Consider the following 26,719-nt stretch of genomic DNA (forward strand, 5'->3'; position numbering starts at 1 on the left):
CCTCCCTCAATCGCATATATTTGCCAGTTATAATGGGAGGGCGTGGTTTGATTAATGCTGAAGCTCTTCGTGATAGAATTGTATTGTACACTTTTGCAGACATATATTTTTCTGACGTGAAGCATGTTAAGACTCATGGTGAAAACAAGGCATTCCACAGTTTCCTTAATCGAGCCAAAGGTGTGGGACATAATCTCAATGTCAGTGTTGATTTTATTGATGGTTCTGTACTGCTGGACGGTACAGAGATGAGTGACAACCAAGCGATTGGCCATATCAATTCGGCCCAGACTCGGTTTCAAGGAGAGGCTATCTGAAGACGGATGCATGAGTTTGTGTGCAGTGTGTTGAGAAGAGAAGCAACCCTGCAGATTCGTTCTTCGCTTGGGTGAAAGCGGCTGGTGTGAAGGCTTTCCGTTTGCTCCCCAGGACCAGTCACTTCCCACTAGAAACCATCAATTTGGGATTTTGCGTTAAAATGTAAATATGAAATGTAGATTATGGAATGAATATAAAGTGACTGCACAACACATTGTCAGTAGATGTCCAGCTCTGGCACAGTATCTTAAGCGACATGATGGAGTGGCTTGATCATTTTATTGCCGTCTTCGTCATGCTTGTGGTTTTGACACAGAGGTCCCTCCTGGTACGACCCAGAATATGTCGAGGGCGTCATGGAAAATGATAAATAGAAGAAAAATATATTTGGAATAGGCCCGTATACAGCCTCAGACCTATCCAGGCCAACAAACCTTCATCTTGTCCTCTTTGATAAATCCAATGAAATCAATTATATTATTGAATTTTCTGTCCCTTTTGACAGTAATGTGATTGGCAAGATTCAGGAAAAAACATGGCAAATGTTCAGACCTCGCTTTCGAAATGTCGCGCTTGTATCCCAAGTCCTAAGTTGTCCGACTCTCCATTGTTTTTGGTGCCTTTGCTTTGGTACCTCCCAATCTGTTGACTGACATTTGGAGAGTACCCGGGTTTGCCCTTCTGTACAATCTGGATAATGCAGAAGGCTGCCGAGTTGGGGAGTCTCTTCACTTTCTCCGAAAACTTCTGGGTGGGTTTGACTAGGCAGCGCTTCCTGGGACAAGTCTGGGCTGCGTGTAGAGGGGGCAAGGGCCCTGAGCTGATGATCACCCAAACCCTCTTTGCTTTATTTATTTATTTACTACTACTACTACTACTACTACTACTACTACTACTACTACTACTACTACTTCTACTACTACTACTACTACTACTACTACTAGTTCTACTACTACTACTACTACTACTACTACTGCTACTACTACTAATGATATATAGCCATGATGATAATATATAGTTTACAGAGTGATAGTTACTACATGGAAATGAAACCCAGGTTTGTTTCTAACGTATGGAATCGCAATGTTAAATTTCAAATGTTTGTAAAGGAATAATCACGATTTTCTTCTTTGTTTTAAATAGAAAAAATATCGGCCAGTGTTGACGCTGTGGTAAGACGAGACAGTACGGAGACTGGTCCGACCTGCGGCGTTCTTACATAGCGGAATACTGGACAACTATAGCGATTTTGAAAACGAATGAGAAAAAAAGTGTGATAATGTAGACATTTTGCTTATTTTGGCGACATCCCTGTCCCTTGCAATCGTTTACCATGAACAATATCTGCGTTCGTGTTTAGTAAACATCGTTATGAAGAACGTACTTATTATGTTCTGAAGAAAAAACCCATCTGAAATGCATGAAACGTGACAAAATGTGCGACTAAAACTTGAAACTCACACCGCAACTGATTCGCCGTCTCCAACAGATGAAGAGCACCATACCGAGTCTGCACACGGACCCCGTTTCTATGTGCGAAACATTCACTCAATCAAGCCCAAAGTCACCCTCCCCTTTGTTCGCTACAATCAGGTTCATCCCAGCTTTAGGTGTCCAGGAAATGCTCTGTGTGTGATATTTCTGCTAGTTTGACAAATGTATTGAAACTGGCACTGTTGCCCAGATATTGACAGTGAACAGTCAAGAGCGAAATCTCGACAGGTGGACTGTATACATGTACAAAGGGAATATGACTGAAGATTCGTTTTGGACATATCAACGGTCCATATGATAATGATTTATATTGACATTGTATATAGGTTCTTTTCTTGACCAGCGCACCTAAATAATACGAAGCAGAGAAAGGGACCTTTTAGATCCATGGATCTGCATAATTTAATTTTTAATCTTATTTGTAGAAAATGTTATGCAGGTCATCAGATGTGTTAGAAAGTGATCTGGACTTAAAAGAACACAAAATGTATGTCGACAAGTTTTTTTGAGATGTTTTCTAAAAGATATTGTGAAATACGAACATGGGAACGTTTTGTACCTGAGCTGTTCTTCCCCGTGAGATACGGACCTGCTCATTGTTGTATTTCCCCATGAAGTAGGATCAATCTTGAAACGTGTCGGATAATGTCATACTGATGTTTTCGATTTGCCCGTAACTTCAATATTTGATATTTCAAGTGGATAAAAAGGACCCTCATTCTACATTGGCCGTATTTATTTCCATCCGGCAATACCAGACCTGTACTAAACGATTTACCGGGGACATGTTTGTAGTTTCATAACACTTTATTTTTCGATATTCAGAACGCTAATGAATCAATCCCGCAATCATTGCCAGAAAGAAATGAATGTCCGCATTAACGAGGTTTCACTGTACCTAGTTGAAATATTAAAGAATTGCTGGCTATGAATGTATTGGCGTATAGTACCTAAAATGATATAAACCTGAAAAAATAATAAGACGTATGCCGGCATATTGCACTTTCAAACATGGCTTCATCTATTTTTGCCAAGTTCGATTACAAAACAAACACCCTGGAACAAATAACAGAATTAAAAAAATATATTTTCTTTGGTAAAAAATATCAGAACACACCTAACAAGCAAGCATTACTAGACAGAAGAAAACCGCATATTGACGTGTCCGGCAGAAGCTATAAAGGTGAAGACTTTTTTCAAATGGATTTCGGCACACAAAAATCTAGTTATTCTAATAAAAGTTAATTTAAGACACCTCTTCACCTTTACTTAATCTCCAGTCCCTGCCCAGAACCTATTCTCTGTAATCAATTACTACCAAGCTAGTTGAATAGTCCACACGGGCTTCTAGCTGGGAACTCAATCAAATTACCTTGTCATTTAGGCGACTTCACTGTCCAAAGTGTCACGTTTCGCAACATCCAGACTCTTTTATCTATCCTGACACTAAATTTCACTTACTGAGCTCTCTTATTTAGGGTGTAGATATATGGGACTTGTACGGATTTTCTCGATATCGGGTCAAAAGAAGGCGAAAAGGGCGTTTTGATGTTCACGTATTTAAGGTAATCACTATAAGCAACGTCAAAAGTCGTCAGTTCCTAGCATGAGAAAGTGTCTGTATTTAGAATGTCTGGCTCTGGGAATAATAGGATTTTTTCTTTTCTTTTTAAAGTTACATTTTGCCTGGAGGTTGCAGAAACGTTAAGTCACAACAGAAGCTTGACGTGGACAGTGCTACATGTTGATATTTGATCATGATTGCATGAAGGTAAATTAAATGTGTCCCGTTACATTATTTAATATAATAATATGAAATATACATAACTGTCGTAGTATACCAGGTACATATAGCATAAACTAAACACAGTTTCAAAATTAAATTATATCTAAATCACAAAAAAATGTCTAATGCACAGTCTGACGCATAGATTTCCTTTCTCTCAGATATGACACAAAATGCATATTATATTCATTTACAGCCGACATAAAACGAACCTATGACAATTTCCTTGACAGTTACAACTGTCCAATAGAGCTATTGCAGTATTCAAAACATAGCGTCACATTTCTAGACGTCGAAAACGTCACGACCTCTAAACGACCGTGTGACAAAAACATAGAATGGCCGACAACATGTCATAAACGTCACCAAATTTGGTAGACATCTCATCAAGAATTGACTTTACACCCCGTATGGAGGAACCAGCGTTCAAGACTAAAACACAACTGAGCGTTGGCTGTCTGACAAGGTGTGAATGTAGAACCTCATTTCGTGAGCAGTTATCAAACTTTTATTAACCATCCGGCTGAAATAGTACTATCACTTAGTCCTAAGGCAAAGGACAAGGGCCATGGTAAAGTTGGTTCGAGTACCAAATGTTTGCAGTAAATGCGCATGGTGTACACTGGTATTATTAACAGGGAGCATTCTTGTCGGTGTGTCGGGGTGACAATGCTGCGAAACATGTGCTGCTCCTGGTTCCTTTCAAGCGTATAATTAGCTTGAATCCCAGCTCCCCCCACGACAGCCGAAACTATAGTCCACGTACTTGGTGACATCACATGAACCACGTCAGTCTGTTAATACAGATGTAGCGAGTATGACACATTTGTTGGTGCATCTGGATACTGCAACATGTATCTTGTCGATACAATATAGAAGTGCCGAATATTGATAACATATAATAAGGTGTAGTTGTCAACATTAGTCACGTGTTCAGTCTAATCTAGTCTTGGCGTATTCTAGTATTTATTCATTTCTTGAAATATCTAACTAATGAGTTAATGTTGTTTTCCTTTATGTTTAAAGATGAAAGAATTGAGTTTCTCCGCGAAGTTGTGTATGATATATATATTTTTCGTATTGTGGTATGTTATGTTAATATTCATGAGCAAAGTGTTACACGAAATGTGTATCCTCAACAAAATGTCATAGAACATATCGTCTCGTGAACCATGTATCTTACAGTGAACAATATATCGTTTCGCGAACCAAGTATTGTATACTGTAAAATATGTTGTATCGTGAATCGTGATGTATATTGAACAATATATCGTATCGTGAACCAAAAGTGTGATATCGTGAACCAAGTGTGATATCGTGAACTAAAAGTGTGATATCGTGAACAAAGTGTGATATCGTGAACAAAGTGTGATATCGTGAACTAAAAGTGTGATATCGTGAACCAACTGTTATATCGTGAGCCAAGCGTGATATCGTGAACCAATTCTGATGTCGTGAACCAAGAGTGATATTGTGAATCAAGTGTGATATCATTAACCAAGTGTGATATCGTGAACCAAGCGTGATATCGTGAACCAAGTGTGATATCGTGAACAAAGTATGATATCGTGAACCAAGTGTGATATCGTGAACCAAGTGTGATATCGTGAACCATCGTGAACCAAATGTGATATCGTGAACCAAGTGTGATGTCACGAACCAACTGTGATATTGTGAACCAAAAGTGTGATATCGTCGTCAGCCAAGTGTGATATCATGAACAGTAGATTGTGCCAGGGACTGAGTACCATCTCCGGAACAAAGTGTCGAATAGTGAACCAAGTTTCGTATATTGAACAATATATCGTATTGTGAACCACATCTAGTATAGTGAACCAAGTATCGTATATTGAACAATATATCATACCGTGAACCACATCTAGTAGAGTGAACCAAGTATCGTATATTGAGCAATATTTTGTATCATGAACCACGTTTTGTATAGTGAACCAAGTATCGTATATTGAACAATTTATCGTATCGTGAACCACATCTAGTATAGTTAACCAAGTATCGTATATTGAACAATATATCGTATCATGAACTGCGTGTTGTATAGTGAACAAAGTATCGTATATTGAACAATATATCGTATCGTGAACCACATCTAGCATCGTGAACCAAGTATCGTATATTGAACAATATATCGTGTCGTAAACCACGTGTTGTATAGTGAACCAAAAAAATGTCGTTTATTCAAACAATAATATATCGTATCGTGAACCACGTGTTGTGTAGTGAACCAAATGTCGTATATTCACCAATATATCGTATCGTGAACCACGTGTAGTATCGTGAACCAAGTATCGTATATTGAGCAATATATCGTGTCGTAAACCACGTGTTGTATCGTGAACCAAATTTCGTATATTCAACAATATATCGTCGTGTGAACCAAATGTCGTATATTCAACAATATATCGTATCATGAACCACGTTTAGTATCGTGAACCAAATGTCGTATATTCAACAATATATCGTCGTGTGAACCAAATGTCGTATATTCAACAATATATCGTATCGTGAACCACATGTAGTATCGTAAACCAAGTATCGTATAGTGAACCAAGTGTCGGATCATGAACAATTATAATATCGAAATTCCCAAAAAATGTATCGTACACTAGAGTGGTAGATGTGTCGTATTGTGGACGATGTATGTGTCTTGAGTCAAGGGCCATGCTTTGCTCCAAATGTCAAAAACTATCGTAAAATGTAAAATCACTGTATAAATTGCATTGTGAGATAAGTATTTTCATATGTATCTCATCGTGAACGTTTTTAATTATCATTTTGACGTAAAGAAATGGCAAAACATCTCCTCAGGTGGACTGGATACTGTCTGTGGGACATCGTCTAACGAATCACGAATGAAGTGTCTTGAAATGTTTCAATATCCTGAAGTTTCATGCTGATCCTAGTGTGGTACATTATACCGTATCAACATTACAGATAAACTTAGATATAAGCTCCCGGGTGTGTGAACATACTGGGTACAGCTATAAAGGAGAATGTTGGTGTCTAATCGTGTTAATGTTCACAGTAATCGTCTTGAAACCACTCAATGTACCACACGCCGCTGTCGTATAGACGAGAAATTGAACACGAAACCAATAATTTCTTTCTGTTCTTCAAACATGTGCCACAGTTCTTCCTGTCTACAAGATACAGCTTGCCCTTCACGGACAATGAAATGAGTCGTGCTCTATTCCTAGTACAGGACACGTAAACTGAGTTGTTCTGAAGTAAAACGTGCTTTTCTTGTCAACGAAGTCGATCTAATGCATCTGTAAAAATCACGATTCTGACAAAACATGTGCGTAACACAAATGTTCTTAGGCAACTTGTGTCATTCCTATCTATTTATAAAGTGACGTACTTAAATACTTACCTAGTGTTGTTCAGAAGTGTTATTCACAAAGGAATATCTGTAGTTTTTGTAATGAAAAGGACAAAATCCGAGACATGACTACACGAGGAAAAGAAGTACCATTACACGTGACCACCAGCACAAGCGAAGGACAAAACGCGACATCTGACAATAGAAATAAAGGACAAAACACGACACCTGACAACACGAAGAAAGGGCAAACCACGACACCTGACACCACGAAGGAAGGACAAAACACGGCAGCTGACAACACGAAGTATAGGGACAAACCAATACACCCGACACCACGAGGAAAGGACGAACCACGACACCTAACACCACGAGGAAAGGACGAACCACGACACCTAACACCACGAGGAAAGGACGAACCACGACACCTGGCATAACGAGGAAAGGACAAAACAAGACACCTGGCATAACGAGGAAAGGACAAAACACGACACCTGACAACGCGCTGTAAGGACGAACTATGACACCTGAAAACACGAGGAAAGGACAAAACACGACACCTAGCATAACGAGGAAAGGACAAAACACGATACTTGGCATAACGAGAAAAGGACAAAACACGACACCTGGCATAACGAGGAAAGGACAAAACACGACACCTGGCATAACGAGGAAAGGACAAAACACGACACCTGGCATAACGAGGAAAGGACAAAACAAGACACCTGGCATAACGAGGAAAGGACAAAACAAGACGCCCGACAAGGCGAGGCAACCAAAGAAAGGCATGTTGGTATTATAACGTTTTCAGAGAAACATATAAATACCATAACAGATATGGAAGCTTACAGACAACTTATTTATTATTATTTATTCCATAGATTTTCACGCTAACCCCTTTCTGGCAGTTTAACTCTACATACAAAGTTTATACTTGGGTGTTAACATGGATAGCGTGAAACCCCTGGAACACATTGTATATACACTGAGACAGGTACTGGCTCAGATCGCCGGCGTCCATCATTCGGCAATAAGGCGTGTCGTGTGTAGGGAGATATATGATATATCTATGATATATATCCGCTCCCAGAATGAAGTTTTTTGTACGTGTTAACTACTTCCAATTACGCTAGAACATAAAACGAACAAAATAAAAAAAAAGAAGTAAAATATGTAATTTCGATGAAAAAAAAGGATGAGTGACAATATGTGATGAAACAGAAAATATAAAAGAGGTAGTTTTTCCTCACGTGGAATTTGTACGCTGCCTGGTGAAACATAAACCATATATGTTTGAGTAGAATCGGAAGATTTATCAGTTTCACAACTTCCTTTGACCCATAAACTGCCATTCACGTTCTCCCCTAAATAACGACAGACTGTCAGATATACCCATATCACACTGTGGACATCAGTAGTTAACGTTATGGCCACATTTCAAAACCTTTGTTCACTAACATTACATTTAAAAAAAATATATTTACCGAACGGGAAGGTCCATAAGAGCATAATACTGTTTCCGATTATCTTACCGACCCCAAATTGAGGGGAGCAGACCCTTGAAATTGTATGAACTTTTATTACATGCATATTTGTAAAAATATATTTTCTCTAGATGAAAAACGTATTTTAAAGAAATACATTACTTTCTCCCTACTCCGATTATGGAGTCTATTGAATGACATATACGTCGTGCTTAGCTGCTGTGAGTGGGTGAGCGAGGCTGCTTCAGTTTGTCTTTTAATTCCTCAATATTTTAGACAATGAAAATGAATACCAAATAAGATAGTGTAGAACTCATTCATTTTTATATAAAAATTATAACATTTTATACACATATAAACCGTCACTGTCTGGATTCGTCATGATAGATACTCATAAAAAGCAGCCCCGTGAAGATTCCGGGTGAGAACAGGTCTTCAGAAACCCATGCTTGTCGTAAGAGTCCATTAACGGATCGGCTGGTCAGGCTGGGCGTCTTGGTTGATGCATCGTATCATCGTATCATCGTATTCCAATTGTGAAGATCGATGCGCATGATGTGAATCACCGGATTGTCTGGTCCAGACTCGATTATTTTCGTCGTCATATAGCTGGAATATTGCTGATTGCGTCGTTAAACAACAAATAAACAAATATAAAAAGCAACATCCTTTAAAGAACATGGAAGCAACAACATTCACAAATGACTGTTACAGTGATGACACCGGGTGGTCGCTAAACGAACGAGCATGTGCTGCCTTCTGTGAATGTCACTGTATGAAATCATACATTTTATAAGTACAGGTACGATCAAAGATATGTAATCATCACCAGTGTCGATAGAATAACCATCCAAATGTTACTACTGCTTTGTCTGATGTAATTACACGAAGTGCCCAATGACGGCTACACCACCGCTGCCCTGGTAAGAGAGCTGTGTCATAGGTGAGGCACACACATCATCAATTTTCTTTGGCGATGATAATACTGAACTTGAGCCACCCCGTTCCAAGATGTACCACTCTCTCACCTCTGCATTTAGGGCCGTACAAAAGTATGTGTAGTCCCTAATTCAATAGAGACTGCTAAGGTTTTTCGTCATTTATCAATACCTTCCATTGAGCTTTGTGTCATTTATAAATTGGCAGCGGACCTTTATCAGTACGAGACGGACGCGAAACAAGCTGATATGGGTAACAGTTGCAGACGAAACGGTACTTAATCATCTTTGAAATAAATAGTCTAGGCTTAAATGATACCGTGCTCTTCAAAAGTAAGTTGCATTGTTGATCTCAGTTCTTCGATTTATTTACCCACTACTTAATAGTGAATGAAGGTTCCCTGTCACTAGTCATTGCATCCGCACCTCCGCTGTGCGACCACCGTCTGTCTGCTACACCTAGAGGACGTGGGTTCACACTCTGGTTCTAAATAAAGATAGTTGGCAAGAGTTGTCTCAGCTGCTCTTCTGTCCTCGCCGAGTGTGGGGACATGGCCCCTATGCCGGCACTCTTATGAATTGCAAATATGTTGTTTCGAGGCATTTTTCTATCAGTATTTCTGCATCGGGTTGACAGTTGTGATTTAACAGACTGTTCCATTTTCCACAATTGGGTCGTCAAGGGCACGTCCAGGGCATGTTCCAAGGTCGATAGCGAAACACTGATTACATTCTAACGATGACATTTATCAATGTGTTTCTACAAAATAGATACGTATGCTGGAAAGAGTAAATACCATTAAATAGCTTTACAAAAGTTGCAAAATAAAATAAACCACAAAAGTATATGTGTTAAAAGTGCGAATGTCATTACGTGACTTTACAGAAACGAATGTGCGAGTTAAAAACACCAAGGGCTTTCCTTAGCTTTACAAGACGTTGAACCCTATACATGTATAACGAAACTGCCACAAAGAACAAATGACTTTACTTAGCTTACAAAAAGTTGCACAAAACAAAATCGTGTCAGAGAGAAGAAATGCAGTTACGTTGCTTTACAACAAGTTGCACTATAAAATACACCAGAAGTCGTTGTCAAGTATTTAATTCCAGAATCATGAAAACGTATGAAGGTCGCTAGAAATGAACTTCAAACCATAATAAACACATCCGCATCAGTGATGAGGTCCTTGTCTTGTATTCACTAAAATGTTGTTCATGTTAAAAGAAAAATGGTGCATCATTGTCCGTCCAGATTAACGACTCTCCGTGGTCATGTTCGATGTATATTACATGATGTACTTGATGTGAGGTTGGCTCCTTCCTTCGCACCGCTGTTTCTTCGTTATACTTGTTTCCTGGCATATGACGTTAACGCTGGACAGGGTTCCATCAAGGTCGAACTCATCACCGAGCGATGTCGTGATGCTTGTTCGGCGTCCGCGCTACGGACCAAATTATGACATGACTAATGCCCCCCTACTGTTAGACAATAACATTTAACACGATATTTAGAAAGTAACATTTGTGTTGCTTTGCTGTTTAATCAATCATGTCATAATGGTCGCGTTGTCGACTCAGTATATGTTTTGCAGATAGCGTTTTCCTTTCTCCTCATTCACGGCCGTGATTGATGATTGGTGCTCAGACTATAAACATAAACTATGACCTCCAGGCCATACCATGATATTTCAAAATATCAAATCTCCGCAAAGGGAAGTAAACTATTGCCCATTACACGATATTATGACAAGCTGAGTAGACGCCATGTTTAAACCGGGTAAACATAAATTGTGGAATTGATCACAAAGCTGAAAAGAAAGATCCACAAGCGGATCATTGTTACGCTTTCAGAAGAAAATATTATTGTAAGATCATTGTAAAGTATCATCATTAATATATCAGTTACAAAGTACAATTTTAATAATTCATTTACAATCTTAATCATTTATCCTCAATTTAATTCAATATTTCAATAACTAAATATTTGTAGTCAACCAGGACTATATCCGTACAACAGGCAATGCATTTGTCATAACTACGCATTGCGTTATTTAATTGTAAATCGATAGATTATCATATTCAAAGTTACTTTCCCATTATGATTTTTATACTGGCAAATAAATAAACCAAGGTATATAATTTTATGTTTCATATTCTTCTTTACAATTTCAATTACATTTATTTGGAGAAAAAATAACTAATTTGTGTTGGTCCCAGTAATTTTTCCGGCGAGAAAACCACACCGCAAGAAGAAAAAAAATGTCCAAATAAAGATGTTTTCCTATCAACCCTTTCACACTATGTCGATTAAGCCGGACAACATGCTATTTCCCCTATGACTGTTTCCAAACTAAGCCAAACATTCGTCTTTCCACGAAGTATTTGTCATCCCCTTAATCGCGGAGCAGATTCACTCACACGCGGCCCTTCGTGGGGAAACCCAAACTCCATGACCTAAAGTCGATGAAACTAGTCTGGTTTTTTTCGAGCCCTATTTCATTGATGAAGTTTATTCGCTAAGGTAGTTGTTAGTCTAACGTGTTTTAGTCGATTAAGGAAGAATGAGTGGCTGTTTTTTTTCGCGAAACAAATGTACATTTCTCGCACCCTGTCAAAAGGTATTGACTTTTTGGCATCTCCAGTGGTTTCTGTATATACAGGAATTGGTGGCACCATCGAAATTCTTCTCATTAGATCTAATCGAATCGAGAGGCTTTTCTCTGTGCCAGAAATCAGCCTTGGTATACATTTCACACTAACAACAGAGGAAGCAGAACTGATAACAATGTTCACATCTGGTATCCATAAATGTAAAATGTATGAACTTCCGTCCCTTGAAGGAGGTTTAATTTTTTTGGAGGTGGGTGTGGGTGTGGGTGTTTGTGTATGTGTGTGGTGGGGGGTGGTGTGTGTGTGTGTGTGTGTGTGTGTGTGTGTGTGTGTGTGTGTGTGTGTGTGTGTGTGTGTGTGTGTGTGTGATAATATTCCCTAGTAACTATTCAACGAAAGAAATATTGAAATAATTGTTTTGCTTCCCAAGTGTTGCAGCCTAGAGTCTACAATTGACCGTGTGATTGGGGTGGTCAGCAGAGTGAGTGAGTGAGTGAGTATGGTTTTACGCCGCTTTCAGCAATATTCCAGCAATATCACGGCGGGGGACAACTGAGATGGGCTTCACACATTGTACCCATATCGGGAATCAAACCCGGGTCTTCGGCGTGGCGTGCGAACTCTTTAACCACTAGGCTACCCGACCGCCCCGGTCAGCAGAGAGATGGACATACCACAGTGATAAAACACGTTAACATACCACAAGTATAAACAGAGGGCAAGAACACCATTATGAATTGGAGATACAAAAAATGAAAGAAGGATGGAGAAAAGAGCGTAATCGTTCGTACCAAAGGTAATGGGTAATCATTACCCAGAATCAGCTGTCAACATATTTATATTAATTACGCTGTTATTAATTTCGCCTAGTTTGCGACATGAAATTGGCATGAAACGTACACATAAAGATTCAGAAACAAGCCCGCCTTCTCACAATGATATAACTATATTATTAAGCAGTCATCTCACACATATGTGGACGGCACGGCCGATCAGCAATGTGTAAAACACGTGTGAAAAAGACATTGGTGCAATGTACAACAAAAACAGGCTGTTATTTATTATGATGTTCATTGCAGGATGATAACTTTCTTGAATGAAATAAATATGACAGTTATCAACGAGTTGAGAGATGTCTCGCTCTGCTGGGATTCCCGCTAACAGGGCAATAAATCATTTACAAATTAAGGCCTTGATATGTAAGAGACATCTCAGATATATACATTTACACATTGATACACCAAATATTAGACTTGAAGAGGAAATAATTTCAATAATCCCCTCAATCTAACTGGACATTGGTATTATTTACCTCTTCAAGTGTTTGTATGAGTAAAGGTTTGTTGATATCAGATTTCGATGTGAATTTGCATTGTCGAGATTATCCGAAAAAAAAAAACGAACAACAAATCTCAGCAAGCGCGTAATGAATACAGCTATGAAACAGTTTTTTTCGAAAGAATTTTTATAAATTGATATAAATCTAAAAATCTTTATTCATTTACTCGCTCAAGTGACCTATTCACATCGCATGATTGGGTCGAGAAGGACAAAATCAAATCACATAAAACAGAAAAATCGAGAAATTGAATTAACATTCTCACGATCAAGCAACCCTGAATGATTACCAGTTGAGCGATAATTGGTTATGTTTTTATTTCAGGCAGAATATGGTAGACAACCATTTGTCCGATCTTGAACTTCTTTTCACCCAGATACGAAGAAGGTTTGCTGATTGAATGGTTGAAGTGTCTAGTCGATGCCAGTGTGAAAATGGTGGTCCTAACTTAACACTATTCTCTTAAGGCCTCTCGTCCGACCAACACGATTGACACCGTCTTCCGTGGTCCGTTTTTTCTACATTTCCCATTTTCGTAATGCCTACTCAATCACGTCAAAAATCACTATTTTGGTAGGGAACATTTACAGGAAAACTAAAACGAAAAGAAACATTAATGGCGGTAGAGTCGTCTCAGAAATCGGCGAAAATCTTATTTCAATATTCCGGGGCAGGTTCTATCGCCGGGAAATCTTTTTCACTCGGGAGACAATTTCTGGTTTGGACCTCTCTTCAATTTCGAATGATGGATTACTCGACGGCGATTTCTTCTCGCATTTTTGCCAGGCAATGCATCACCAAATGAGAAAATCCCTGTCCGATTCAAGCTGCAGGTTTATCAGGAAGGGAACAGACCGAATCCGAATCTTTTTGTAATTTTCAAAAGTCATTAATTCATAGCGAGCTTCGTGCAATTAAAAAGAGTTCCGTTCTGCTTCGCGCGGATGAAGTTCGAAAGAGATGCGCGGTCGTGCTTCGGCGCATCTCCAATGAGGAAGTGCTATCTTCTTCGCGTCCGCAATCCGACTTTCTGACGCTTTTGCACGTGCAGGGGATTAACCAATGCGTCTAAAAACACATTCCGTGATTTAATTGAGAATACCTACCTCATCGTTACAAGATCTCTTACTCTCAGTGCGGCTCCAAAGGCTTAGCTCTATGTCGCGGTGTTACTTCGCATCGGCGGAGGTAATTTACTTCGTCTATACCTGTCAGCACGAGATATCATATTTTTTAAGCCTTACCTTTCACCGAAAGTCTTGACAGATTTTGCAGCTATTGCACAGCTCATTTTCTCCCCATGCTCATCAGCCGGCATGAGGGCGGGATTAAGGGATCTTTTTGTCGTTTACGTTGAATTACGGGTGTAATAGTATGATCCCCATATGCTGGAGACACACACAGCCCAGATCGCTAAGTACTATGTTCGACTCTAATTGGGAAATATAGTAATTCAGTGGTATTTGCTTTGAAAGAAAGATACCACCACCATTTGAATTATCCAGTTGCAAAGGTGTGTTACTTGTAACCTGACCAATCTGACATCTTTCACAAAGAAACAAGGACCGACATATCATTTTTAAGAATTACTTCATAAATCACCAATACTTTTATTGTTGGAGCTGGATAAACCTTAGCCATATATACGTAGGTGCCATTCGAACCTCCGAGAAACATGGAGGCTTCACTAAGCCCCATGACTCCATGGCATACATACTAGATGCTGCATATAAAAAATATCATGAATATGTTTTTTAATTGTTTAAATACTGAGCACTTCCATTTACTGATAACAACGATCAATGATGTACGTGTTATGATTCTGTCTGTAAGGCATAATAAAAATGAATTGTAGATATTTAAATTAATCTCTACAGTTTCCACCCACTTCATAAACCCAAGCAAGACAACAGAAATGGACAAGTAGCAGCAGCACTATGACAAGCGCCTGGATCAGTGCTGTAGGTTTATTAGACAAGTGGGAGCCCTGTTATTGGTTTTGCCAGATCTTCACCTGGCGCTGTTTGTGTAGCGCAGGTAACACTGAGGTACCGCATAATATAGCCATCATTAAGCCTTATTGTCATGCACGAGGTATCAACATTTTAAATGTATGCCTAAAGCTGTCAAATAAATACGGCCCACTTTCCAAACTAACGAGAATTCTGATAGAGACTATACATATCCGGAAACGTGTATATGTGTACCTATCTCCGGAATCCTGTCCATATTGACGGGTGCCCGGACTGGCGGATCAAAGAATTTTATGAAGAATTGTGTTTTTTATTGTATTTGTTCGGAAAGGGAAATGTCTGGTTACATGGGGTTGAAAGGTGTTGTGTTATCGTGTCAGACTACCAGTCGTATGACCTTTACATAAAGAACATGGACGTATATATGATAGTTATTTCTATGAGGCAGTTGTATCAAACTTAGAGCACGTATCTAGGTTTCCACAAGCACGCCGTGTGGTTGTTCGGTTACAGATACTATGTTGACATTTTCAAGGCTATACTGTCAAAGTAAGAAAGTTTCTTTTCTTCACAAATAACACTAATGAGTATGACCTTTAAGTCTATATACACATCTAATATATAAGACGATGGCATTACTCGGATTCACGCCAAATCAAACTCTATCCGATGTCTCAATCAATAGAGAAACAATATCAAATATGCTCCCAGATGTATGTGATGGTGAATACAACGCATTGACAACATTAACATCCAACCATTTTTCGGTTGGGGTTTTTTAAATTAATTTCGACAATTCCATGTCTTCAGATGCATTCTCCATATTTGCTAATTAAGCTGTGCAATCATCCTTTTTTAAAACCCTAGCAAAAAATGAGTGAAAGGTTATATCTGACTCTAGTTGTAAGTCATAACGGTAGTCGTCTCCTGATGTAAGGGAACCAAGGGGTACCCCCTCCCTACCTCCTACCTCCCCCAACCCTCCCCCTCCCCCTCCCCCTCCCCTTATCGTGTCAACTTTGACATAAACCGAGTTAACGAACCCAGGTGTAAACTGATAGTTGCGCCATCCTTGGGGTTTTAATTGCGCCAATAGCCCATAACGTAATGTGACGAACACAGGGCTTTCTCGCTTTGCTAGCCAAAATGGCGTCGACGGTAGTGGAACTAGCACGCAACATCAATCGACCCTAGACACCATAGACTTGAACAGGCCATGTCCGGCTAGAGTCGTGTATAATTATCACAGGGCTGCTCAAAGACGAATGGCCTGTTTTGCTACAAGTATTGCAGGCAGGGTCCAGATTGATATGTAAATTACCTCATCAAAACATGATACTTATCGGGGCATTCGTAGCCCAGGCAGTCACAAAGTACTCATCTCGAGAGTCGAGGGCCGCAATCAGTTATTAACTATGCAAATGAGTTCGATAGCGTTCCTTCTCAAAAATCTATATCCGTGGCGCCTTCAATAAGACTCGATAAAAATAATTCGATGTCCTTATCAACTCAATTATATTTATCAGGGCAAGATTGAGATTTTAGCATCAAGTCTGAAACAGGAATTTAACGTTTTAATCAGAGGTGCATCTCCCTTTGACGGTTTCTAGCGATTCCGGAGAACACGGGGAACGTGTCAGCGTCAAGACGGTGCGAAATCCTATTTTTTACATTTTCTGTCTCAATCTTATTTTTCTAAAAGCATTTATAATCCCGTCATATTATTATTATCTTGAATACGTGGGTGTTTTGGCAACAGCGATATATATTCTGTTTGTAAGTGGACAGTTTTGATACTGCCTCACACTCTTATCATGCCTGTCAGAAAGTTCAAAATGGCTGCTCTCATAATTCCGTTGATCCAGAAGAACGGGGTTGGATGGGCGATGGCAATCAGTCCGTTAACTTTGGCACGCGCGGTCAAATTGAACGGATGTGCGAGAAAATAACGAATATATGGGCTTTCATCAGCTGAAATTGACATTTTGTTAAAAGAGATTCCGATTTCGAGTTGCTGGATATAAGTGTGAAAATCGGCAATTTCCGTCAACTTTTTCGCTGCAATATCGGCAAGGCGTAGCAGGCATCGTATTTAAAATGACAAAATAGGAACTGGTATTAGTTTTGATTGACAGCTGAGCATGTCAGGGCAACGAAAAAACAAAACAATGACCTTTTACAAGCGATCTTGTAAGTGTGTTTAGACAACGATTTGGTGACCTTTTGTAGTGGGTCTTCCGTTTTTATGTCACTAGAACACTTTATTACTGAAATTAGAAAGTATAACGTGATGACTCCCCACGTCCTTGCTCATGATAATTCATTTACATACAAAATCAATGAATAGTCAATTACTGAGCTATTTCAATGTTGAAACACTTTAAGTATGCAGTTTATGGAGAATATTAAGCCGAATAAATCATCCAAAGAAATTTTAGGTCCATAAAAAATTTGAATATTTTGAATTTTAACACCCCCCCCCCCCCCCCCCCCCCTCTCAACACAAAAAAATAATAGACTGACAAGTAGATTGAAAGATAGATACATAGATAATACATGAATAATACATTAATTGAATAATTCATTGCCACAGATAGAAAGATAAATATTTTCATGAATATAGAAAGGGAAATACAAATGAATAAAATGCTGATTATACACAATTATGACTAATGATTGAATAATAATTGAATAAATGAATTAAAAATAATCAATCAAACGAATAAACAATCAAGAGAACAAATAAATACATATGACGTATTACCTACGAATCATTGTCTCCGCTCTGGCTTACGTTGTATATGCGGCTTACATTGTTTTATATATGAAACACCCCCAAAACCCACTAAAATAGTTTATCGAAAAAGACGCAATCTGTTCTGAATAAGTCGATGATGACGTGTGAATGATAACGTCTCACAAACAACATGGCCACATACAGTAATTAACATGACGAGGAATGGGAATGGAACATAGTGTTATCAGAAATGGAGTTTTTCCAAATTACTCACTTCTCTTCTGATTAATCTTGTTACTGGGCTTGTTTGGCAAGAGACAACATACGTAGACGATGAAATTTGACAATTGTTTGATTACAGACATACTTCTTTATTTATGAGGCAATCGGCAAAGCCGAGGAATCTGAGTTCACGGAGGTTGATTGTTGACTAAATTCATTCGATCGAATCTAGATGAGAGGTTACTCCGCAAAGACGTATTCTATTTAATCCGATCATATTTCTTTGATACCCTAAGAAGTCAATTCTGTCTGGTAAAACGGTACTGATGATTGTTTATAGTGTGAACAGAGTCGCTGAAAGTCATTTGGGGAATATTTTCTCATCGGATTGGGTGTCAAAGGGCGTGATATCATTATTACATGGGAGGGGGGTTGTGTAGGGTCTGGTGTCTGTGGTTTATAATGGGCATATATCCGAGTTTACTAATTACTGTATTTTCAAGTTATTTCTTGAGAATTGAAAATATGAGTAAAGCAACTACAAGCATGCATGTAAACTCTGTATCACGGCGACCAGGAAGTTTGTTTGTTGTTTAGCAATATTCGAGCTATATGACGGCGGTCTGTAAATAATCAAGTCTGGACCAGACAACCAAGAGATTGACATCATGAGGATCCACGCAATTGGGATACGATGACATGCATCAACAAAGTCAGCGAGCTTGACCACCCGACCCCGTTAGTCGCCTCTTACGACAAGTATGATCGCCTTTGACGGGAATCGTGGGGTTTGCTGAATACCTTTTCTACCCCGGATCTTCACGGGTCGACCAGCAAGTATTCGAATTTGGACAACAGAACCCAGTAGTTGATAGCACAACCAACACATAAACCAGTGGTTAATAGCACGACCAACACACAAACCAGTGGTAGATAGCACGACCAACGTTATCGTGGTACACGTGACACACAATCCTAGTAAGCAAACCAATCTCCCTTTCAGCCAATTCTTATCACAAGTATGAGCGGTTAGAAATCTTCACCGTCACCTGCAAAGTTGAGGTATCATATCTTAAGTCAGTTAATAGTTCTAATCCGTGTATGTAGCCTACGATACTATGAATGAAGAGTGTGTAAGTGACTGGTGTTCGAGACAGTCACACAACAAGGGCAGCACGGCAGGTAGTTGTGACACACAAGCCACTTTGTCTGTCCGATCCTCATGTCAGGTTGTGGGGGACCCAGTCTGCTGCTGCTGCTACTGCTACTGCTACTACTACTACCACTTCTACTACTACAGCCACTATTACTACAGCTACCACTTCTACTACTTCTACAGCTACTACTACTACTACTACTACTACTACTACTACTACTACTACTACTACTACTACTACTACTATCACTACTACTACTACTACTACTACTACTACTACTACAGCTACTATTACTACTGCTTCTACCACTACCACTACCACTACCATGCTTGTCATAAAAGGCGACAATGCTTCTCGTAAGAGGTGATTAGCGGGATCGGGTGGTCAGGCTCGCTGACGTGGTTGACGCATGTCAACGTGTCCCAGTTGCGTGGATCAGTGCTTATGATGCCAATCACTGGGTCGCCTGGTCCGGACTCGATTATTTACAGACGGTCGTAATACAGCTGGAATATTGCTGGGTGCGGCGTTAAAGAACAAACAAACAAAACAAAACACCACAACCTCCACCACAACCACCGCCACGACAACCTCCACCATCCCCACCACAAGCTCCACCACAACCACCGCCACGACAACCTCCACCATCCCCACCACAACCTCCACCACAACCACCGCCACGACAACCTCCACCACAACCACCGCCACGACAACCTCCACCATCCCCACCACAAGCTCCACCATCCCCACGACAATTTCCACCATCCCCACCACAACCTCCACCACAACCACCGCCACGACAACCTCCACCATCCCCACCACAAGCTCCACCACAACCACCGCCACGACAACCTCCACCATCCCCACCACAAGCTCCACCACAACCACCGCCACGACAACCTCCACCATCCCCACCACAACCTCCACCACAACCACCGCCACGACAACCTCCACCACAACCACCGCCACGACAACCTCCACCATCCCCACCACAAGCTCCACCATCCCCACGACAACCTCCACCATCCCCACCACAACCTCCACCACAACCACCGCCACGACAACCTCCACCATCCCCACCACAAGCTCCACCACAACCACCGCCACGACAACCTCCACCATCCCCACCACAACCTCCACCACAACCACCGCCACGACAACCTCCACCACAACCACCGCCACGACAACCTCCACCATCCCCACCACAAGCTCCACCATCCCCACCACAAGCTCCACCACAACCACCGCCACGACAACCTCCACCATCCCCACCACAACCTCCACCACAACCACCGCCACGACAACCTCCACCATCCCCACCACAAGCTCCATCACAACCACCGCCACGACAACCTCCACCATCCCCACCACAAGCTCCATCATCACCATAACTTTACAATAAACAAACAGGGCCGAATATCCTCATTCTTACCATAATTAGAAGACAATGAGCACGTGTTCATAAAAATAAAATCTGGAATAAGCCTTGATTGATCTCCGGTAGACCTGGTCTTAGATACCATTTGTGCTGAAATCGATCATCCAGTATAAAATCCTTCATAAGGGCTGTTAATGGAAATTAAACCGCCCAAGTCAAGCATGAATATCAACATTCATGATGTAATCAGCACAACCTTGAAACATACGTGTGGATCCTATCGGAACAATTGCGTGAAATATTCATTCAAAAACATCAATATTATCATTAGCGGGTCGTCACAAAGGCGTCCACAGTAACCTCCCCTTGTGAACCGCGACGGAAGAGCGATTAGAGGCAAACGGTATTCGATATCGACGTTTTGTATGACGTTTCTTCATTATTGCAAAAGCCTGTTGGTTCGCTTGATAGTTGAAATTATCTCTCATCACTCACTTCGCGGATTGTTATCAACTATAATGGAACATCAAAAATCAATAATTCTTTTATGATATGTACAATCTCTCAGACCCTCCCATCTCTTTCGTGCAATCGACATGGAAAGAACGGGGACATTTTTACATGACATGTGAAATGGAGCAACAAGCATGTTGGACTAAGCAGCTGTAATCGCTTTGCCAGCTGATCCTACAAGGTAATGACCAAGTACGTACATGCCCACCTTCGCGTGTAGTTTGTCCCGTATAATGCTCATACATATCCACATTGGGTGCTTGTTAGTGAAACAGGCGTTAAACCCAGTCTTGTAGAACATCCATATCTATTGCCTATGTATACTTCATACACTGAAATAAATGTCTTTGGTGTTCGATCTGTGAGGTCGTGTGACAATTGGATATATGATGTTTGACCAACATCTTATTCTACCAACTACAGTTTTTCATCTTGCGAAGCTATACATTTTTAATACGGGTTCGAATAATTTTGATTTTTATGTTCGATTTGTTTTCTATTTAATACGGACATCGGGTATGACATAGGGAGTGACATAGTGTGTGGCATAGGGTGTGACATAGGGTGTGACATAGTTTGTGACATAGGGTGTGACAGTGCGTGACATAGGATGTGACAGGGTGTGACATAGTGTGTGACATAGGGAGTGACATAGGGTGTGACAAAGTGTGTGACATGGTGTGTGACAGGGTGTGTGACAGGGTGTGACATAGTGTGTGACATAGGGTGTGACATTATGTGTGACATAGGGTCTCACATAGTGTGTGACATAGGGAGTGACATAGGGTGTGACATAGTGTGTGACATGGTGTGTGACAGAGGGTGTGACATAGTGTGTGACATGGGGAGTGAAATAGTGTGTGACAGGGTGTGACATAGTGTGTGACATAGGGTGTGACATAGGATGTGACATGTGGTGTGACATAGGGTGTGACATAGTGTGTGACATAGTGTGTGACATAGGGTGTGACATAGTGTGTGATAGTGTGTGACATAGTGTGTGCCATAGTGTTTGACATAGGGTGTGACATAGTGTGTGACATAGTGTGTGACATAGGGTGTGACATAGTGTGTGACAGTGTGTGACATAGTGTGTGACATAGTGTGTGCCATAGTGTTTGACATAGGGTGTGACATAGTGTGTGACATAGGGAGTGACATAGGGTGTGACATAGTGTGTGACATGGTGTGTGACATAGGGAGTGACATAGGGTGTGACATAGTGTGTGACATAGGGTGTGCCATAGTGTGTGACATAGGGTGTGCCATAGGGAGTGACATAGGGTGTGACATAGTGTGACATGGTGTGTGACATAGGGAGTGACATAGGGTGTGACATAGTGTGTGACATAGGGTGTGCCATAGTGTGTGACATAGGGTGTGACATAGGGAGTGACATAGGGTGTGACATAGTGTGTGACATAGTGTGTGACATAGGGAGTGACATAGTGTGTGACATAGGGTGTGCCATAGTGTGTGACTTAGGGTGTAACATAGTGTGTGACATAGGGTGACATAGTGTGTGACAGTGTGTGACATAGTGTGTGACATAGGATGTGACTGTGACATGGTGTGTGACAGGGTGTGACATAGTGTGTGGCATAGGGTGTGACACAAATCATCTCTGATCTATCGGTCTAAAGTGTGTTTGTTTGTTTTTTTGTTTGTTGTTTAATGCTACACTCAACAATATTACAGCTATATGACGGCAGTCGAGTCTGGTCCAGACAATCCAATGAGTCACGTCATGAGCATCGATCTACGCAATTTGGATACGAAGATATGTATCAACCAAGTCAGCGACTCTGGCAACCCTATCCCGTAGAATGCCACTTACGACAAGAATGGGTTGCCGAAGACCTGTTCTAACCCGGATAAGGGTACAAGAAAAAGTAGTTAGTTTAGCTCCACAATGAAGATTTTACGTATAAGAATATGTACGTGAAAGGCGCTAGTGCATTGGGCACGAATGGAACTGCAACTTTCTTAAGTATTAGTTGTCAATGTTTTATATTTCCCTTTTGTCTTTTAGTATGGACACATTAACAGACCAACTTCTTAGCTCGTAAGGCATATTCCATAACTTGCGAGACAAACTTCATTTATTGGAGCGCGCAATCACTCCTTACATATCGTAAGGGTCTTATTGCCTGTCATCATAAGGACTGCGCCCTGTTTCATCCCCTCGAGATATATCAAATTTTCTTTGTAATTTTTCAAAGGTGCCATACTTGGTTTTATCATATAATGGGTGGGTTTCTCGGCAGGATAAAGCCAACGGATAAAAACAATAACCGTTGGGGTCATATGCGGATAGAAATGCAAATATCAAAGGTCAAGTAGGACTACTTTCACTGTTTATAAAAAAAAATGGCGTCGCCCTCGTCATTCGGCGAGTCAGAATTAACCATCGGGAATCTGGATAAACTACAGGGATAATTGCTATCATTATCAAGAGAACACTCTAATCTACTGAAAATCAGTGTCTAACTGTGACGTAGCTAAGGCATTTTATAAGTTTTGGCAACTTTGGAGATATAAATTTCGAAACAATTTTGCGAGGGCTCGAGGCCTAGCCAAGCGGGATCAGTAGCCATGACTGTGCTTGTAGACCTCTGCGGCTTGAAACCTTCTCCACAAATTAAAATAGTTGGATTTGGCCGAAATATATTTGAATTGTTACCTTGTTTCGTTTTGTCGCTGTGTGTACATCTGACTACACTTCTTAAAGGGGAAGTGTACACGCAAAAATCACTTTCTTTCTTTTTCTAAACAAAACGCAATTTTAGAATTAGTTAGTATCTGTGTTTGAAAATATACACTCATTTTTTTTCACAGTGAAAGTAGGAAGCTCACAATAGTGTGAAAGTGATATGCCGTTATGAGGCCTTCGTTTTACGAGCGAAATAGGCCTGAGTTATCCCCCTTAGATTATGACGTAATTGGTGCCAATTCAACTGGGTCCCTGTCTATTCTCAACGCAAACGATATCAAGGACCAGTTTGCGGTAAAACAACATGGTCTACGACACACTCCGGCGCAGTGGTGACTCAGCATAACACAAATCTGGCTGGCATCTGAGATGCTAGAATCACAAAACTGTACCTACACCACGTGAAGCGGCTCTAACAAAGCATGATGACGTCATAATGTTTATCAATTGGCACCAATGACGTCATATTGCAAGGGACATAAGCCATGGTGTTTTTGTTATGGAAATAGAACACTTGGTAAATGTGAAAAATATAAATCGTTTTAGTGCAAAAAATATGTTAATTATATATGATGTTTTTATATTTTTGTCTATGTCACTTCTATGTTAACACTTTTAATGTGGAAAAAGTACAAGAAAAAAAGGTTCATTTCCGTGTGAACTTGCCCTTAACGTTATGACAGGACAGACCGACTGTCAACAAAGTCTGACCGTGGCCGTGACATCTCATAGACTAGGGTTAGAGTAGCTTCCCTTTGACAAAGGGCAGTTACTCTAGCGGACAGACCGATGGATTGCCGCGAAAGGCAATTAAAAACAATTCTTGTTTTGCGTATATTTTGCTTCGCCACTGTATAAGAAACAGATTTCAGTTGGAACTATATTGGCTACTGTCACTGTCCGACTGACACATCACTTACCCTGTGACGTAATAAATATTAATGCGCGCATTCCAGGAAAACTCACAATGTTTCGGTAATGTTTGTGAGAGAGGGAAAGCTATTTTGAAGCACAGAATTAAAGAATGATATTATATGATAAAGAGGTTATCACGCTTGTGTGTTTGGGGATGGTAAATATCCCGAATTAGGAATAAACACTATGTATTTAGCTCGCCAAGGCTCGCTAAATACAATGTTTATTCCTAATGCAGGATATTTACCATCCCAAAACACACTCGCGTGATGACCTCTATTGACCATCACCGTACTATTTTCGTACAGAGAAAGATAAATACATAACACCGTTTTTGAATGTTTTTTTTTAAAAGAATCAAATGAAACACAATATAACACAATTCTTTTTAACGAAAAGGACTGACCCTGAACATATAAATGAGGAGATAACATTTAAATGTTGCCAGCCTTGCCTCTTTATTACCGACATCTTGGAACTGTAACTTCAACCAATGAGAGTAATCTTAGCATGTAGGTAGTGTGAACTTCGCACTTTCCACGTGCGAAATATCTGATATATTATAATATTGATGTTGATATAAGTACCACATTCTAAAAATAAATCCGTTAAATTGATCGTTTATGATCCATATTTCTTAACCGTCAGCTCCTTGCGGCGGACGCGCTACACAATTAACCAGAACTATTAAGCCTTTTTTCATCCTTCTAAAACATACACATTCGATATCTGGGAGAAAGGATTTTCACAAACTATTGTATGGGTGCGGAAAACACGAGGTGCATGAATGGATGAACAAGGCAACGCTCAAACGCTTTAGCCCGATATCTTGAATACACTGGGCATTGAATGGCACCGAGAACGCGGTTCGTTGTGAAGAACAACCCAAGCGTGCCGTGATTAACCGTGAGCAATTAAAACCCAAGGCTCCACGGCGTAAAAGTATCAGGTTTCTGTGAAAAATTAATGGCGCTGCAGAATTTTCAAAAAATAATTCAAAAGAAATTCTCCTGATAACTGAAATTATCAATATCCCCCATTATTTGAACGGCGTAAAGAAAAGAAGCATGTTGACGATGGTATAGATAATGCACGATTGTTGGTTAACCAGGCGGAAAGATTAAGAGATATTGGATTCTTTTATTCGTCACAAGGCTTTAATGGCAGAATGCAGTGCATTATGCATATGCTATGTGGTATCACTTACCACTCAGGCTGGGCCCTGCCTGTATGGCCTCGGATACTCGCGTACACACACAACATGTCATATCCGTTATTCAAATGTGTGATGATAGTTGCACTGATCCACACGCAACATCGGAGTGAATATTGTTTTACGACGTTTTTAGCAATACTCCAGTAGTATCACCGCGAGCGACACCAGAAATGGGCTTCACATATTGTAACTTTGACGGCATTCGAAACCGGGCCTTCGACGTGACGAGCGAATGCTTTAACCACAAAGCTATCCCCGTTCAGAGCTTCTGCACTAATGATGAAGTAGGAAGCAATGCAGGAGGATGTCACGATACAGTACCATGGATGCAGCCAAGGATCGTAATCAATCTGGGATTCGAACCAACGACCTGTGGATCTTGGCAACTAAGGTACATACGTCCGTGCAGTAATCGTCGACGTCCTTAACATCGTTCTAACAAACTGTTGATCTGAGTGAGTGAGTGAGTATGGTTTTACGCCGCTTTTAGCAATATTCCAGCAATATCACGGCGGAGGGACACCACAAATGGGCTTCACACATTGTACCCATGTCGGGAATCGAACCCGGGTCTTCGGCGTGA

At 40.4% G+C, this 26,719-nt stretch overlaps 1 protein-coding gene across 1 annotated transcript; it reads right to left on the reverse strand.

The window, feature by feature from the left end:
* Positions 1-864: 864 nt before the first annotated feature.
* On the reverse strand, positions 865-20,790 carry LOC139443584 (uncharacterized). The gene is made up of 2 exons (XM_071224552.1): positions 19,944-20,790; positions 865-1,109 (listed from the first exon to the last, which is right to left on the reverse strand). Exons 1-2 carry the CDS (start codon positions 20,788-20,790, stop codon positions 865-867), a joined length of 1,092 nt encoding a protein of 363 aa, XP_071080653.1.
* Between the last annotated feature and the right edge of the window lie 5,929 nt (positions 20,791-26,719).

This window comes from Haliotis cracherodii, unplaced genomic scaffold (assembly GCF_022045235.1).
Source record: "Haliotis cracherodii isolate W230 unplaced genomic scaffold, xgHalCrac1.p SCAF_5, whole genome shotgun sequence".
NCBI classification, from domain to species: domain Eukaryota; kingdom Metazoa; phylum Mollusca; class Gastropoda; order Lepetellida; family Haliotidae; genus Haliotis; species Haliotis cracherodii.

Bases quoted from the DNA above. Each gene is read 5' to 3' on its own strand.
- LOC139443584 (XM_071224552.1), bottom strand. From the start codon at position 20,790: ATGGTGATGATGGAGCTTGTGGTGGGGATGGTGGAGGTTGTCGTGGCG. The intron at 1,110-19,943 runs GTTTGTTCTTTA...CTCTACACGCAG, and splicing joins TGTGGTGTTTTGTTTTGTTT to CCCAGACTTGTCCCAGGAAG.